Raw genomic sequence first — 17,749 nt, forward strand, 5'->3', positions numbered from 1 at the left:
AGAGAGAGAGTACAATGTAAATGTAGAGTTAATAATGTTCTATAGAGGTGCTGACGAGGCCTGGGCAATATATTGAGAGTCAAGATATATCGTGAAATCTGTTTTGGCGATATTGAAAATTACAATATCGCCTATAATGATAATTTTTATTTTATTTTATAGCTTTTTAAAAAAAATCTAAATACTCACACGTTACTTCTCAGAACAGCACAAAAAGCACAGTTAGATGGATTTCTGAATGTGTCCCACCCAGGGTTGGTGTCAATTGCATGTTTCAGTTACAATTACGTTTTTAATTACCCATGTTCAATTACAACAAAATTACAATTATTGTTTTATCCTCAAAAAGTCAATCATAATTACGTTCTCAATTTCTAAAGTTCAGTTGCAATTAATCACAATTACTGAGCATGAATTAAATAACCTAATAACCTTCTTGTTGTGTTAGCTTTCTGTTAGCATCTCTAAAAACAAATATCTATCATCTAATTTCTTTTTTTTTCCTTAATTACCTTGTTAGGCTTCCTATTCAATGAAAATATAGGTTTTAATATTTTTGGTGTGAACATCTGAGTCTTTTTTGTCTCAGTATCCCCCTCGATTTCATTTTTTTTTAAATGGTAAAATGTGGGAAAGCTTGATATGAAACATATTTTAATAATTGTTAACTACATACAGTATGTGTAGAACTGTGCATAGAACTGTAACATGGTTCCCCGCTGTTGTGTTAAATTATATTTGACAATTTTTTTTATAGAATTTTCATGACAATTACAATTACAAAGTCAGTTTTCTAAACTTGATTACAATTTATTTATGATTACGACAGCAATAGATAAATTACGCCATGATTGTACTTAATTATCCAATACACAATTACAATTATAATTGACCCCGACCTTGGTCGTAACCCAAACCTTCCCCCCAAACAAGGAACTCACTCACACGTGCTGTCCCTTATAAGAGAAAAAGCCAAAAGTGGCACAGATTGCCATTGATTATACTGTATACCCTTTAATGCTCCATTAGTACTTAGTTTTTTCCTTTTTTTTTCTTTAGTAATCTGAAGTATGAGACACCAAGATGTCGACACTCCAGTACAGTAGGTAGCCATATGCACCTATTCGAGTTGTTTGCAACACGTCGTTAACTAAGACGTGGTTCACATTGTTCAGCTGTTTGCTGATAAATGCGCCTATTTTACATCAGCAAATTTAACCTAAACTTGTCTTTCTGGTAAGACTTTATTGAGTTAAAAATATGAAGTTTTTTATCATATATTGCCATTTTGAGAAAAAATATAGAAATAATGTGTTTTCGTGTGTCACCCTAGTGCTGCTGACACACAATTTATTAAGCCAATAAGTTTAAATTCAACAAATGATTATTTCTGATAAAGTTCACGTTCCAATCGTACAAAGATGCAATAAAAAAGATCTAGCACAGTCACAGTTCTTCTGTTTTGTTTAGTTTTTTTTTTTTTTCAGACTTTTTGATGGTATTCCAAGTCATTGAGCAAGGTTGGTTCTCTGGGGAGGAGAGCACTTAAAGTTAAAGGGTGTGAAACTTGTATTTCTGAAGGCTTTGGAAACATTAGACTTGGTTCTACGAGTATAAGATGACAACTATAATGGCAGAGTGTTGTTATATCACTATAAATATAAAGTCATTGGCTCTGGGAATATACGAAGACTAAGGTGTGAGTGAAGTAAGGGAGTTATAAGGAGAGAGAAGAGGATAAAATATAGCCAATATCTCTGAGAATAACAAATACAAACGTCATGGGTTTGTCTGTTGTGGTTCTCGAGAGCTCTCCAAGAGTAGGAACTTTGGATTACATCAGAGGGCTGTGCACGTGTTTTCAAAGATTGGCAATATCTTGTATTTCTTACTTGCTTGAGTTCCCGCAGCTTTAATTATCCTGTTTTTATTTTATGTTTTTTCACTATCAATACGCTTTCTCTCATGTAAAGATTACTTATATATCCTACTCAAGTACAAGTACTGTTACTTGATAAAAAATTTTTTACCCAAATACAAGTACAGTAAATTATACATATGTACAAGTGCAAAGTAGCTCAATTAATAGTACTTAAAGTAAAAGTTACTAGTTACTTTCATCCCCCCCCCATGTTTATTAATACATTTTGCCACGGTTCCCTTACATACAGGGAGAGACCAAATGTTGCACAGTTAAAACTTAATTTAATTTCCACATAAGCATCTGTATCTAAAAAAAAGGTTTGTCAAAATAAAATAACTCCAATGAATTCAATCCAAAATAAAAACAATTATCATGCTCTACATATAGATACATTTTTAAACTCTAAAACTGAGAAAATAACCTCCATCTAATGCTGTTTTGGCACCGTGCATTATCTTTAATCTGATTGGACGACTATTATGTAATGCATTTGATTTCACAATTTCCATTGATCATTTTAAAACAAAAGATAATTTTCTCAGTAATGATTGTGTGTAGAAATGTAACAAATTACTTCCTTTAAAACAAAGTTTAGCACAATTAAAATTACTGATTTAGTACCCATAAAATCCACTCAATTACAGTAACGTGAGTAGGGATGTCCCGATACAACTTCTTCATTTACGATATGATACCGATATTATAACCTTGCGTATTTTTTTTTCTTTAATAAAAAAAAAAAAAATACAATTACTTATTTTATAGTGTGGAATGTTAGAAAAGGCTTGATCAAGTGACTCAAACAGAGAACAATTGTCAGTAACAGTAGGTATGAGGAAAAACTGACTCATTTATTATTAAACAATTGGTTACATACATTTTAACCTTCAACATAATATTTACAGTGTTCTACAATTGAATAAAATAAATTAAAAAATGAATTTGGAAAAAAAAAAGTATCAGAGAATCCGGAAATTTTAATCCGATATTTGTTTTCAGGCTAACATCGGACCGATATCAGATATCAATATCGGAGCAAGACACCCCTAAACGTGAGTACTTGTAATCCATTACGTTCCCTTCTGCCAGTGACTGTTTATATGTTCTTGATGTTAAATATTTTTCCAAGTTAAAGAGATGTGTGCACCAGCTAATTAGTTACAGTATACTGTGATTATCTGAGAGAACAACAACACATGGTACTACAATGGGAATCACTTTTGAATATTGGATTGTTTAATAAAAGTTCTAAAAACTAAAATGCTCCATAATGTCAGCTATCAATTAGGGACATTAATCTAGGTCGATCCTCAGTCGTGCAACCAAGTATATTAGCTCAATATTAAGGAAACCAAGATATAGAAATTGACCCCTCGGGCTCTCTGAAAAATGATGAACAGCCTGTTTTAATTTCTAGATTTAACAAAATCTTTTCAAAAGCACAGCTCGGGTCTTTCAAATGCATCAAAATATATGTTAAAGGAAAGGGTGTGATATAAAGACTTTTTTGGTTGTGTTTTAATGACAGTAAAACCTATGTACAAACAAAAATAAAGATTAAATTCACCACTTAAGTTATAGCTCTTATCTATTTAATACTCCTCTACATAATTATTGAATCTTGGTCAGTGTTGTGAACATTTGGACATGCTTTTATTTTGAAGGAGTTTTTTTTTTCTTCTTTTGCACCAGTGATGTCTATTCACACTTTAAACACTAGATGACACTAATCTATAACTTTTTTTTAAGGCTACTTGTTATTGGTATTTCAGTAGCTTACTTAGAGTTGTGGACTTAAAGAGATTAAAACTTTTTTCCAAATTTGCACTTTTGGCCTTTTTCCTTCTTAATGTAAGAAGATAAATTGTGGTTCAAGATGCAGAATTCTTTATTTAATATATGGTTGTCACAGATTCAGTACAAAAGAGAATATTTTCCTTCGAACATCACTGCTTGCTAGATATTGAATTTGAATTTGATACTTTGGATTTTGATTTTATTTATTGTGATTGTGTTTCCATTCTGTGATATTTAGAATGATGTCCCATTTAAACTGATGTATTGTTTTATTAAATATCCTCATTTAGGGTCTCAGCTTGTTATGGGGGGTGGATGATGGCTGCCAAACTTACCATTTCAGAACCAATACCACTACAACTTGGTGAGCACATTGATTATACAACCACAGTCACACACATCACTCCAACTAAAAACATTTAAAATAGAAAAATAATAGAGCTGCTGTAAAAAAAAAATATAATAATAATAATTTAAATTAAATAAAGACAGTTTAGGCCTTCATAACTCACTCTGTTTTTTTTTGGGGGGGGGGGTTCCTGTTTTTTTTTTTTTTTTCATTACTGGCTCTGTTTTTCTTTTTGTTTTTTTAGTGGCCCTAATCCTCTCGCGTATAGATCAATAAAACAAAGATAATTTGCTCAACAAAAAAAAGGTTAAATTTGCCGCTTGAAAATTTGTTTTCATCTCAATTATTGACATTTTTGGAAAAGTTTCGCACATTGCGTCGTGGGATGCATCAAATTGTTTTTACTTCATTCTTCTTACTGTGATTCATTGTGTTTCTTCACCACAGGTCAGTGGTTTGTTTGACACCATTTCTTTTTTCTAGGTTTTTTTCCCCCAATATTTTCCACAATCTCACTTCACTCTGCGAGAAATTTAAATTCAGGCGAATTTGGATCCAAAAAAAAAAAAAAAAAACATCCACCATTATTTTCAACCTTTTACATCTTTTTTTTGGAGCAAATTATCTTTGATTTATTGATCTATAAGGCCTACACTATATATTTATCTGACAAAAAAAAAAAAAAAAAAGTTTCCCAGCAGCTTTAAAGTATATGTATTTGTAATGCGCATTTAGGAACAATGGGCTTTATGGTGGTGAAATGGTTAACACTTCTGCCCTAAAGCAAGAAGATCTAGAACTAGATATAAAAAATAAAGATGTTCCATTATTTGCCATAAGCTCATAAACATATTTTGAAAGATGAGAACAAAGGTCAAAAAAAGGCCAGTGCTTTCTCCTTTATTATAATAGTAGTGTCTGGTGGCCTGCATGCATCTCTACCCCTCCTGACCTGATACATCAACTGGCCAGAAGGCAGGAAATGTGATTATAAGAGAAGACAGCACAGCTTCAATAAGATTTCAACTCTGTCACAGTTGGAACAGTTTAGCAACAAAAACAACCCACAACAGGGACAAACAAAGGCCTAAAAAGTTCAATTATCTGCTGAATTACATCATCCTGTTACACAATGCCTTTTTAGTAATCACTCATGATCCACGCAGCATGAGATGGCTTTGATAAATACCACTCGCAACCATTAATCAAATTCCCTCTGCTCATTTCCAGATTGCCTGACCTTTAGTATGGATCGCTGACATGAAATCCATGGAAAATAAAGTATGGATCATCCCAAAGATTAATAATCAATAATTATTTAAATTATTGCCTCATATTTGGAGAGTGAATAAAAATGTACATTTTAATTAGGGGTAGTTATTAAAACTAAAAAAGCCCATAATTGTGCAAAGAAAGTAAAGATTTTCTAGAATTATTGTTTTATAATTCTCATGTTAATATCATAAGCCGAGATTGTCAAACTCATTTTCACTCGGGAGAAAAATACGGAGCAGTTTGAGCTCAAATTATTTCCACATTATTGTGCCGGTTTTCCTTTCCACATACAGTATAACTGATATGAACAGTTTGTAAGGCACTAACAATATCTTAAGCAGTAAATGACAGATATCAGTCGCTGCAGGATCTGCACTTCAGATATTCTTGATTTTGTGATCTTTTTTCCCATAATTTAGCTTAATTTTGTTTGATTCTTTGTGAGAAATTGCAGGATTTTAGAAAAATTGCGACTTCTTTCTACAATTTGGCTGTGTTCAAAATATCACACTAATGTAGTCTATTACTCATACTAAGTCTGACTTCAAAATTAGTATGTAGTAGTGCGTTCACATTAGAGAGTATGAAAATATGTGGAAGTATAATATATGGGGACATTTAAGTCTGCAGGGTGGGCACTAGTCAAACTCAACCGACCCATGATGCATTGCAAGCGGAATGTAAAATGGTCCGGGGACCAGCTACAAGATAAAAGTCAAACATCCTCCTTTTCAAAACAAAAGCATTTCTTCTTGTCTTCCATTAGTTTTTTTGGTTTGTTTTTTTTATTTACTTTTTGTAAATGGGCTCTTGTTTTGAAGTTAACAGGAAGTTTTGTCAGTAACACAATGGAGGGTCTCTGAAAATCTCAAATTTTATGGATCAAATGAGCATATGTTGATATTCTACTTTCTCACTTAAAATGTTTTCAGAATTTCAAAGGTGGAGAATCAACAGAGATATTTAGCCTCAGTGTGAACAAGGTTTTTGTTGTTTGAAAATATACCTTGCGAAACTTGGAAGTATTTTTCAGTTTGAATCATGCTAATCCTTCTAACCATATGTATAGTATATTGTAAACAGTATATACTCATTGAGTTTGTACTGTGTGTCATTTTGACCACAGCCTTTGTGACTGCTGTGTTGTGATATACGCACAGGAAATTAGCGAAACTGTGCAAATAATTTGGAGTTTCAATGAATGTATGAAATTTGGCAAGACGGCGATATCTACAACTGATTTATGTGGTGATTTAAACTGTGATTGATGCTTTTTCTCTCATTTTTAATTTCTTCCGTGGGCCCATTTGGATGCTGTGAATGACTTGATTTGGCCCCCGTGCCTCGGGTTTGACACGAGTCTTAAGTCTGCTTTGAATGCTTTGTTAGCAATTTCAAAATGGTTAGATTGATTGATAAAAATAATTCATGTAAAGCTTATTTATTTGCAGAAATACAATTAAATGGAATTATTTTTCTCTGACCCATACTTTACTAGAAGAGTCAATGAATATAAATCTTTTTCTGATAGAGGGAAGTACTGTAGAACAGTGATTCTCAACTGGTGGGTCGAGACCCAAAGGTGGGTCGTGGACCTGGACTGGGTGGGTCATGGACAGCTGGTCAAAACCAAATTAATACTTAATGTTTATTGTGTTTGGCTTGTCTTTTATCTTGAAATAAACTTTTCTTTGTGAAATGTATGTTGCACAGGATAATATATAGATGTATATTTTAAAAATGATTATATATGTGTGTTTTCAAGAGCCATTTTTGAAAAACTTTTGTTGGTTGAATTCTGAAAAAAAAAAAAGTGGGTTGTGATTTAAATACTGTGGCAAAATATGGGTCCCAGGGTGAGACCAGTTGAGAAGCACTGCTGTAGAAATCACCAGTAGAACAAGATGTGACAGGTGGTGACCATCTGTAGAACAGCATAGAACCATCAACTAAGAAGCAAGTGAGATACTCACATAATGGTAGAATGCACATCAAGACAGATTCATTTGATATAAAAGATGTAAAAACCTTGTCTTTAACAAAACAAAACTTCTGTTTCTTAATGTAAAGTTATATTCCTCAAGTCTGTTGTTTTTGGCAATGTAGCAAAAAAAAGAAAAAAGCCTTGCCATGGTCTCCGGACTTCAACGAGAGGGAAAAACATGTTGCCATTGAAAAACCTTCATCTTATCAGCCAGATAAGAATAAGAGAAACTGACCTATTTCAACCCTATGTTGTTACATCACACTTTGTGAGCTTGACATGTAAATCTTAGGATTTTGCAGGACTTTATAGAGAAAGAAACAGTCAAACAATTGTAGATGTTTAATGTAGAGCTCTAAATTTATGTGTGAAAAATGTCATCAATAGCCAGGGTTTTTAGTTAGAAGCTATGTAAATCTGTGCCATCAGATTTTGAATTCAAATTTTTAGCACTGAATTTTTTTTACATTGAATTTTTTTTTTTTTGCATCTAAATCAAACTTTGAATTTTAAAACCCATCAAATTTTCAGCATTGAATTTTTTTTACATCTAGTTTCTAGCACTGAATTTTTTTTAATGATTTTTTTTAATGTTTAAAAAAATTAAGTACAAATAAAATTAAATGTCTCAAAAAATTCAGTATAAAAACATTCCTAGTCATCATCTGGGTAACAAGGAGAAGCAATCGATTCCTGTATCAAATCATCCAACATTCAGCCAATCAAGTTTAGCTCCATTGGTCATGTGACGGTGGGGCGCATTATACACTTCTGTATCATATTACTTTCAACACATTTACTTCCATGTGTAGGAGGTCTTCATCACTTCTGTTATTCTTTATGTATTCATGTGGAAAACGTACTTTACTTATCAATAATGTTCTGACTAAGCTCAATGAAACAGGGATATATGACCTCATGCTATTTCCATGCCATGTGAAACCACTTCAGTGTCTCTGTTCACTCTTTGTAAAGGTTTGACACATTTCACACACTATTCAAATTCCTGTAGAAACTGTTGGCTATTTACATGAGTTGGCTTCTCACACGACTGTGTTTACATAGCAGACCTCTGCGACCAGTCAAATATGGTGATATGTCACCACCTACCTACGGGATGACCCACAGAAGAATGACAGTGACCTACTTTCCTTACATAGCCAACTGGCCCCTTCGAAGCTTACTTGCCTTAGGGAATGTCTTTTCACGGCCCTCAGCCAAATCACCTGACTCGTCACAGACTTGGTTGCACAACTCTTTTAAAGTCCCGAAGTTCAACCAGGGAGATTATGTCGCGTGTTGTTGGCCATGGCCATGGGCCTCGGTTAACCTTTCTGTGACTGGGTGACTTATTAGCAGGACGTCAATAGAAGAGTTTAGCTGTAGGACTTTAACAAACACAGAGATCAGAGATAATAAACAATGCAAACTACTGCAATGTATGTATGCCTTTACATTCAAACCATCCAAAAGTGCTCAAACAACAGTGAATTAATAAGGTTTTGGTTAGAGATGACCAATATTATCGACCCAACAACATTATCGGTTGATTTTAGCCATAAATTGTGATGTGGATCGACATCGGTATCGATTTTTGATAAAAACTGATATGTGATGATTGAGACGACTTATTAAAACAAATGCTGAAGTTATTCCCTTTTACATTACTAAAGTTGAATAAGAGTTCCTATTTTGCACCAATGATGTTTATTTGTTACATTAAAAGGAGCCATAACCTATTGTTTACATGGAGATAGATATTATGTCGTCTAAAATTAGGTTGATGGGGAGTGGTTGTACGTATTTATATCGATATTGGCAAATATCGGATATCAAGAATTTAGTGTTGGACAATATTGGTGGAATGTTCCTATCAAACATCCCTAGTTTTTGTTGTTTCTCTCATTCAAGATAAGATGTGCTTTATTCGTCCCACAAAGGGGAAATTTGCAGAGTTTCAGCAGCAGATAAGTAGGAATATATACAGTATATATTGTACATGGGCCTGTACACAGTACAGATGGGAAGAGGGAAAACATGTTGCAAGAAAAAAAAAATGCCAAAAGATACAAAATAGTAATGTAAGCTGAACAGTATGTGCTTAAAAAAAAAGAAATACATTTTTCAAGTAAAAATAATACTAGAGATAGGTTAAGATATTTGAAAGTAGGCCAACATAGCTGAGTTGTTGTTTTTTTCAAGTGCTTATCAAGCAGTGAAGTTTAACGAAAACATCTGAACCAAGGATTGTTTATCAAAGGCTTGCAAACGTTACACATACTTCTTATTTAATAGTATATATATATATATATATATATATGTTTTGGAAAATATCGTATATCAAGAATTTAGTGTTTGACAATATCCACATATCGGATATTGGCAAAAAGTTCCTATCAAACATCCCTAGTTTTGTTTTGTTGTTTATATTTTTCCGCAACTTTTGGAATTTTGGAAAATACAGATATACTGTATGTTCGATTGGATCTTCAACAATATAACAGTAGCTTTAAAGCTGATATCCGGAGGATGAAAAGAGAGAAAATTCAAAAGTAAACGTCTCGATGTCCCTCCCTAAACAGCTCCACTTCCTCCCGCTGTCTCTGCCAATCTACCAGAAGCCACGCCTCTACTTTTGTGCACGCGCATAGCGGAAAATAACAACAATGTTTAACACACGTGTAGTGTTGTTTTTCACTCATAAAACACTTATGGTAGTTTGATTAAAACGTGTTTATTACCTGTCCATGAGAAATGTCGTCAAATCAGGGTCCGTTCAGAATCTTTTAAAATGCAGCAACTCCCTCCACCTTTGATGAAAAGCAGCTCAGAGATAAATCCTGTTGCGGTCACAAAGACCTTTATCCACAAGCTTTGTATCCGGACTTTTCTTTAGTTTTTGGGAGAAGCTTTGGAGTTTCGGAGCGCTCCTCCATGATGCTATGCTGCTCAGAGTGATACCTGTTTGCTGTTGTGACGTGCGGCCTTGTTTCCACGCACGTGCATTCATTTTGATTGACAGTCTCCACTACAGGAAGTCGAAGCCTATTGGCTGGGTGATCGCGACGTGATTTGAAATTTGTATAGGGGTCTATAGGACGAAGGCGGGACTTATATACATTGACGTAGTATATGAATGACCACTGGCAGTTGACCAGAGTAAAAAACTAGTTAGGTATTTTTTTCGCATTTCAAAAGAATAATACATAAACAGATTTCTCAGAAACACCGGATATTAGTTTTAAGTAAAAAGGAGAAAAGACAACTTGAACATAATACAAACTAACACAAACACAATAAACTAAGCCTGGCCGTGAAACGTTGTTTTGGTTATTTCTCTTATTCAAATCCTTAAAGATACAAAATGGTAATGTAAACTGAATAGTATCTGCTTGAATAAAAAACAATAACACATTTTTCAAGTAACAAACTAGAGGTATGGTAAGATATTTAAAAGTATGGCCTACATATCTGAAGAGTTGTTTTTTCAAATGCTTATCAAGCAGTGAAGTTTACTGAAAACAGTCTGAACCAAGGATTATTTATCAAAGTGTTATAGTAGAGGTTGTTGTTTTTATGAACCACTCCTGACTCTGTTACTTGAGTAAAACATCATTATAAGCTGTATTTATTTTTTTTTAGAAATAGGCTCACATGAGTTATAAGTCATAACAAAGCCAAGTTAAGACCCCACTGTATCTTCCATAGGTGAATGAGTAAAGGCCAAAGGGGAAGAACATGAGATTTAGTTTCACCGCTGTTTCAACAGCTGGGAAATTATAGTTTCGCTTTTATGACGAGTGCAGATGCCTCATGAGGGGGAAGGGCAATGGAGAGCTGTTGTTCTTCTTACAGCCTGTTGCAACTTTTATTGGCAAAGAGATGTCGCACCTTTCTGTGCAGTGCAAAGAATATAAAGATAGAAAATGTATTTCCTTTGTGAGAAATGTCAAATGTCTACAGTATATAAGTACAGATGGGATTAATGTACGCTGTGAAAATCGAAAAGTTTGTATTACAATAATTTACATGTTGTAGTTTTGGTTTTGACCACAATGTATGGCAGTTTGAAGCCGTAAATCCCTTTAGGTGATGTTTTTTTGGATGTTTTTCTTGTACTTCTGTCCGGAAATACCCGAACTCCAACAAAGGACACGAAGGGAGGGGGAGGGGGGCTTGACGTCATCCGTCTGGCAACAGGCGGTGAATGCGGCTGCTGTTCTGCTCGCTGATTGGACGGTCCGCTCGTCCTCGACGCCTGATTGGTCAGCGACGCATCAGCGACGTCTGTACATCAAGCTCTGCTGAGACCCATTTTGTTGCATTTCAGGTCGGGAGAGGGAGGAGTAAAGTCGTGTGGATACGACTAACAAGTCCTCGACGGATTTTGAGCAAATACAGCATTATTTTCTTGCTGTGTTTTCACCATAGTCCACCGAGGAATACTAAGAGGCCGGAAACGATCATTTCTGTGACTAAGGGCTTTGACAACGAAGCCAGGGGAAGTCGGTAAGCTACAGCCGATTGTGTTCTTCCGTCGCCATGTTGGAGTTGAGCTTCTTTGTTTTGGTTCGGTGCCAAAGTGGAGCGACCCAAATGATTAGCAAACACGTTATTCAACCTGTATTAATCCATAAGGAAATAACGACATTTCACTGAAAGTGTTTTTAATCTATTCTTGTTTTGTCAATCTCAAATGTCGAGCTAACTAAAATGGGATTATGTCGCAAATTGCTTATGTAACATTTAACTACTGCATTGATTCCGAGCTATTTTCATTTATAACAAAATGTTATTTTAGTTTTACTTCGCTGAGCAATAAATAAGCTTAAGGGAGACGCTTGTTAGGTGTAATTGTATGATGACGCACTCTGAAACAGACAACACTAGGGATGCTATGGTCGATGTTTTCACGGAAAACAAGCCTCCAAACGTTGTCATTGTGTCAAATCAAGTAAATTTTTTCTGCTGCTTCATATTTCTGTGGTAAATTTTGAAAAATGTAACTGCTCTGAAGAGGCGGGGTTAACCTCAACCCTTTAAAAACCTACCTTTAACCACTACTTTAAACGATCTAGGACAATGTAGAGCATATGTTCTTTAAACGATAACAATTTAAGTTGATTTTCATTCAGAAACTTATTTTTTTCAATGAATTAAGTCCTATAGACAATATGGCTGGGCGAAAAACAACAACCTATTAATCGATTAAAATGGATTTTCCATTGGATGGCCAAATATTCGATTCATAAACATTGATATTTTTAATACTGTACCAAGTTAGAGTTAATATGTGCGATTACAGCATTAGTTGTCTGACAATCTCTTCGATATTCAAGTAAAATTGATGCTTTGACTGAAATATCCTCAACCAAACCAAAACACGAATTGAATCGCGAATCGAACCGAGTCCCAGCACTAAAAACAAGTGAGTTAAAAACAGCTCGAGTTTAGATGAACAAAAACGAACTTGTAACTATGTAAATACATAATTTAATTTTATTTATTTTTTGTTTGCACATTTATGGCTTTTCCATTATGTTAAAAGTACATTAGGTTATTCATCTGTCATTCCAGTGTTTAATATCTGTTATATGTATAGTTGACATTGTTGATATTCCCTTTAGGTGATCGACTTTGTGGAGCATCGTGTGCCGAGGTGAATTAATGTTCAGCTCGGCTCCACGGGATAACACCGCTCATTGGCACATGAAAACCTCAGACCTTGCTGGACTCAAAAAAAGAAGTGCAGCGAGAAGTAGACGAGAAACTACTTCGAGGACCTGGGGCCCTGTTGGAGGTGAACGATTAAAGGGAGATCTCGGCTTCTTCTTCAACCTTCTGACAACAAAGAGGTGGGTAAGCTGAGCTGGAGGCTGGGCTTGTTTTGCTCTTCCTGTCTGGGTGGGGGAGGGTAGACGCAGTCCTGGCTGCCTGCCGTTTCTGCACGTAGCCTCTGTGCTTGTTTTTGGAGGCGGGTTCATTCTTTGTGTTTGGAGGGGAGCGCTCGCAAAGTATTCATTAAAGCTCAACACTTCAGTTCGAAATAAACGACAATTGATTCATAATTGAGAGGTTTTCATTTTTGCTGTGATTTCCTTTTTGCATGTTTTGGAAGACAGATTTGTTTTGGTAATCTAATCCCAACACTAATAATGTTTGAAATGACATGGGGAAAATAAAAAAAAAAGTTTTCTGTCATTTTAGAGTTTTCTTTTAGTTAATGAGTTTGTTTGTTATAAACATTTTTGACTTAATGTCTAACCTTGTTTTTTGTGAAATTGACAGAAAACATGAACCCTTGTGTAAATTTTCCAACTAATTTAGTTGTAGATTTCTCCAAAAACTAAAACTCAATGAAACTCAGTTTTCCCCATGCTTATATCACACAATGGCAGTTATTTTTAATTTGAAATTGTTCAAAGGTCTCAATTTTTTCCTCTAAAAATATTAATACAAACTTTGAGATGTTTAATGTATGAGCATGCAAGCTCATCTGCCCCGCGGATAATCTTGATTACAATTCTGACTAAAATTATCAATTATTTTCTCTATAATGGAGCAGCACTAGGAACCACTGGTCTAACGTTTCTGCTAATCTCTCCTAGGTGACACAGAGTGCAGAAGAACAATGGGAGGTGGAGAAAGGTACAACATTCCAGTTTCCCATCCTGAACGCCCTTTGCCAAAGAAGAACCATCAGATTGGCCGGGCTAAGCAGAGTCGTCGCGATCAGAACGGAGTGGCAGCATCTGTGGGCGGGGCCGGCGGCCTCCATCACCATCACCACCGTCGCAGCGACAAGGTCGCCGCCTACCACAGGTCTCCGGAAGTGCGGCAGGCCGCATCCGCAGAGAAATGTGCCTCAGTCCGTTTCGCCACCAAGTATGACCAGACCTGGGAGGGGGCCGTGTCCCACATCAACACACTCCTCGCCACCCAGGGCAGCCCGAGCTACGCAGGGCCCAAGTTCAGTGAGCCGCCTTCACCCAGCGTGTTGCCCAAACCACCCAGCCACTGGGTGTCTTTTCCCATAGGCTCCTGCGACAACAGGGAGATGATGTCCTTCCAGCTTAAGACCCTCCTAAATGTGCAGGCCTGAGAGAGATACCCCCCCCACCCCACCCCTAACCTACCTTTGATAATCTAAAAACTGCCAGTACATAAACTTGACTTTGTTCAGGCTCCATCCGGCCAGCAATGCCTCAGTACTGTAATCATTTTAGCTCTTTTAAGACTTGCCCCCATTGAGGGTTCTAGTTATTCTGATGTTAAAGATTCCGACTCATTTTGGTTCAACTCTTTTAGCTGCTGCTGCACTGGGGCCTTGCTGGCTGGTGAGGCCGAAAGTTAAGTCGGTCTCTGTGACTGACACAACTGGATGTCTGTTGTTCCTCTTATTCTGTTTTGTTCTGTTAATGTTGGCTGTTTAGGAACTTTTAAAGTGTTCTTTCTATACTCCAAACAAGGATGCTAGCTAGTATCAATCAGGTCAATATCAAACCCTTATACGGTCCATTTCTTTTGGACAGAAATCACTTTTTTTCTTTGTTTTTATGTGGGCTATGAGAGAATTCTTATGAGTCAGCTCTAATGGTGGAGGTGCTGAATACGTTTTCATTTACATTGTTTTTTTAAGTCACTCACCCTTTATTAGTTTGTTGTAAGAAGTCCTTGTTTGGGATGGAAAATGCACTTAGTTACACTTCTGCAGGGAATAAGAGCTGTTTAGCTGGAGTTAGGTGTGTAGTGAGTAAGGACAGGTCACTTTGCGTAAGCCTCAAAAAAGATGATATATGTGAGCAATGGTGGGACATTGGCCTTCGATCCGCAACTCTTGTATCCTTTTTTTATTGCGCTGTGCGCACATGCACTATAAGAGTTGTGTGCATCCAAGGCCTTCTGCACTCTATCATAGCATTATTTTATTAAAAAGTCCTTATTATCATTGTTATTGAAGAAAGTTAACGACCTTCTGTGCTTAACCAAAGCAACGTTCAGTTTTTTTTTTTTTGCTTTTTAAAGAATAATTAATGACATCTGTTTTGGTTAGCGGCGTTGCCACTGCCATTTGAAACGTCCAGGTATTTTTTATTTTAAATTTTTTTCGCAAAGCCAGATTCACTCAGCTTACTCGTTTCTCCGTGCATTGCTGCAACTTTAACACGCGGAAGAGGACTAGCCTTTGGATACGGGGGCCAAAAGCCCCTCCAACCTGGTCCTTGTTAAGCTGCAGAAATGTACAACGAAGCATAGCTATGGAGGGTCTCGGAGTGTGTCCCATGAGGGCTAACACGTTTACAAACCTGGTCTAGACCGTCCTCATTCAAAAGACACTTCCTGTCTTTGCCTCATGTTTATACTTCCTGCACTGCAATCAACAACCATTGTTTTTCTTTCTTTCGTTGCATAATTTAGACAATAATGCTATCATAAAGAAGGAGGGAGGCGTAATTGACGATCTACTCACGGAGTCTCTATTTTTGTGACTTAATCCTTTATCAAAGCTCTTATTTGCTCTCCTCCTTTGCAGAATTGGAGAATAGCCAGCAGAAAGACAACAAAACAAAAAGCGTCGGAGAGTTCGTTAGGGTGTGTTTAAGAGCCATGTAAATAATGAAATATGTAAAGTACTTGTAGCATATGTACATTCGCAGGCCTTTTGTTGGAGGTCTGCTTGACAAAAGTATTTTTAGTAATAACACTGAATGTAAAAGATGTGCTAAGGACATATCTTTACTTCAATACAGAAGAATATTTTTGTTAAAAAAACAGAAAAAAAACCTGGCTCTGGTGTTTTTCACCCCCCCCCCCCCCCCCTGCACTGCTGCTATCTTTCCAGAGATCTTGCACATGTTTTTTTATTGTTTTATATGACGCAGTGCAGGGTGAAAAATGTTAACTTTAAATTGGACTAAATCTTTAAAAAAAAAACATTTCAATTTGATTCATGGAGACTTGCATGCATATGAAATTTGATTATCAATGTGCTTACTATGGGTAAGCGTGACGTTTTATCCTTATGTTGAAAATAAATTGTGCCTAAGTTTAATATCTTTGCTGAAATGTAAAAGTGTGCGTTTGGCAGTGATTCCAGATGTTGAACCGATGTTTTCACGAGTAACTTTCTGCTCTCGGCCGTTCTTCCGCCGGCTGAGAGCAGAAATCTCCTCGCTGTTGCTGTACTTACTTCCCTTCAATATTATTTTCATTTTTTTTTATTGTCTAAATTTTCTTTTCTGACCAGGTTGAAATATGCATCGCACTGTCTCCTATTTCTAAATTTGTAACCGTTTAAAAATTGGCTTTTCAATTCTGTCCCCTTGTTACACCGTCACCACAAACAAAGAACTGTGCCCAATGTTGTAATTTGAACTAATGTGTTTAAAAAAAAAAAAAAAAACATGAAAAGAAAACATGAATTGACAGAGGAAAAAAAACAAAACCTAAAAGAATAAAAACCCTTTCCCTTCCCCCCACTTATGTGTCTGAATGTTTTGTTTTACATTTGTTTTTATTAGTGATGTTAACTGAAACTACAATGATTTTAACTGACTGAAATTAGTAATTTATTCCTACAAATGGCAATAAAAACATACATTTATTACATTAATTTAAATTATGTTCACAGCACATTAAACATAGAAAAAGAAAGAAGAAAAAACCTATTACCTTTATATTAACTAAAGTGTTGAAGTCCATTTTTTTTTTTTTTTTGCCTTTTTGAGACTTTAAAGTTTTTGTAATATATATATATATTATATATTTTTAAATTAATTATATATATATATATTTTTAATTTTATTAAAAAAATAAATTTTTCACAATACAAAATTTCACGAATTAGGTATAATCGATTTTCTCTATTGTTTGACAATATATGACCAAATTTGACTAAAAACGTCACGAGTGGTGGAATTGTTAGCATTCAAACCTCTTTTTCAGGCTTTATTTAGTAGTAACTGTTAATAAGCCATGTTTCCCCAATTTCATTACAAACCGATTCTAGCGATTATCAATTTGATTATTGATCTTTGAAAATTTAAGAATTGATTCATAATAGTAAATAAATTCGAGATTAATCAATCATCAATTTTTTATCTTCTCTATTATGATTTGGGATCCTACAATAAATCAGTAAAATATCAATAGTTTACACCATAACTATATTATTTTATATAGATTTTCCTGAACAAACAAACATTGCAGACTCAAAGTTTACTCTGCTATATTCCCTGAGTCTTCACATTCTAAGGCAGACATGGGCCCTCTGACTAAAATTTTGTGGCCCCAAATAAAAAGTAAACACAAAATCACTTGCGAAAGTACAAACGTAAATCAAAAAATATGCAAAGACAGAAAAAATGGCAGCATAATTTAACAAAATGATTTCAAATGCATACAAGATTACAGTAAAATA

The 17,749-nt window shown here is 35.3% G+C and overlaps 1 protein-coding gene across 1 annotated transcript; it reads left to right on the top strand.

The window, feature by feature from the left end:
• The first annotated feature begins 11,637 nt into the window (after nucleotides 1-11,637).
• On the top strand, nucleotides 11,638-16,804 carry pnrc2 (proline-rich nuclear receptor coactivator 2). Its single transcript, XM_028471591.1, has 3 exons — nucleotides 11,638-11,838; nucleotides 12,957-13,184; nucleotides 13,938-16,804. The coding sequence occupies exon 3, from the start codon at nucleotides 13,961-13,963 to the stop codon at nucleotides 14,429-14,431; it is 471 nt and encodes a 156-aa protein (XP_028327392.1). The 5' UTR covers nucleotides 11,638-11,838; nucleotides 12,957-13,184; nucleotides 13,938-13,960; the 3' UTR covers nucleotides 14,432-16,804.
• The last annotated feature ends 945 nt before the right edge of the window (nucleotides 16,805-17,749 follow it).

The sequence above is a fragment of the Gouania willdenowi genome, chromosome 16 (genome assembly GCF_900634775.1).
Source record: "Gouania willdenowi chromosome 16, fGouWil2.1, whole genome shotgun sequence".
Lineage (NCBI taxonomy): Eukaryota > Metazoa > Chordata > Actinopteri > Blenniiformes > Gobiesocidae > Gouania > Gouania willdenowi.

Excerpts from the sequence above, each read along its gene's own strand:
- pnrc2 (XM_028471591.1), top strand. The coding sequence starts at position 13,961 with ATGGGAGGTGGAGAAAGGTACAACATTCCAGTTTCCCATCCTGAACGC.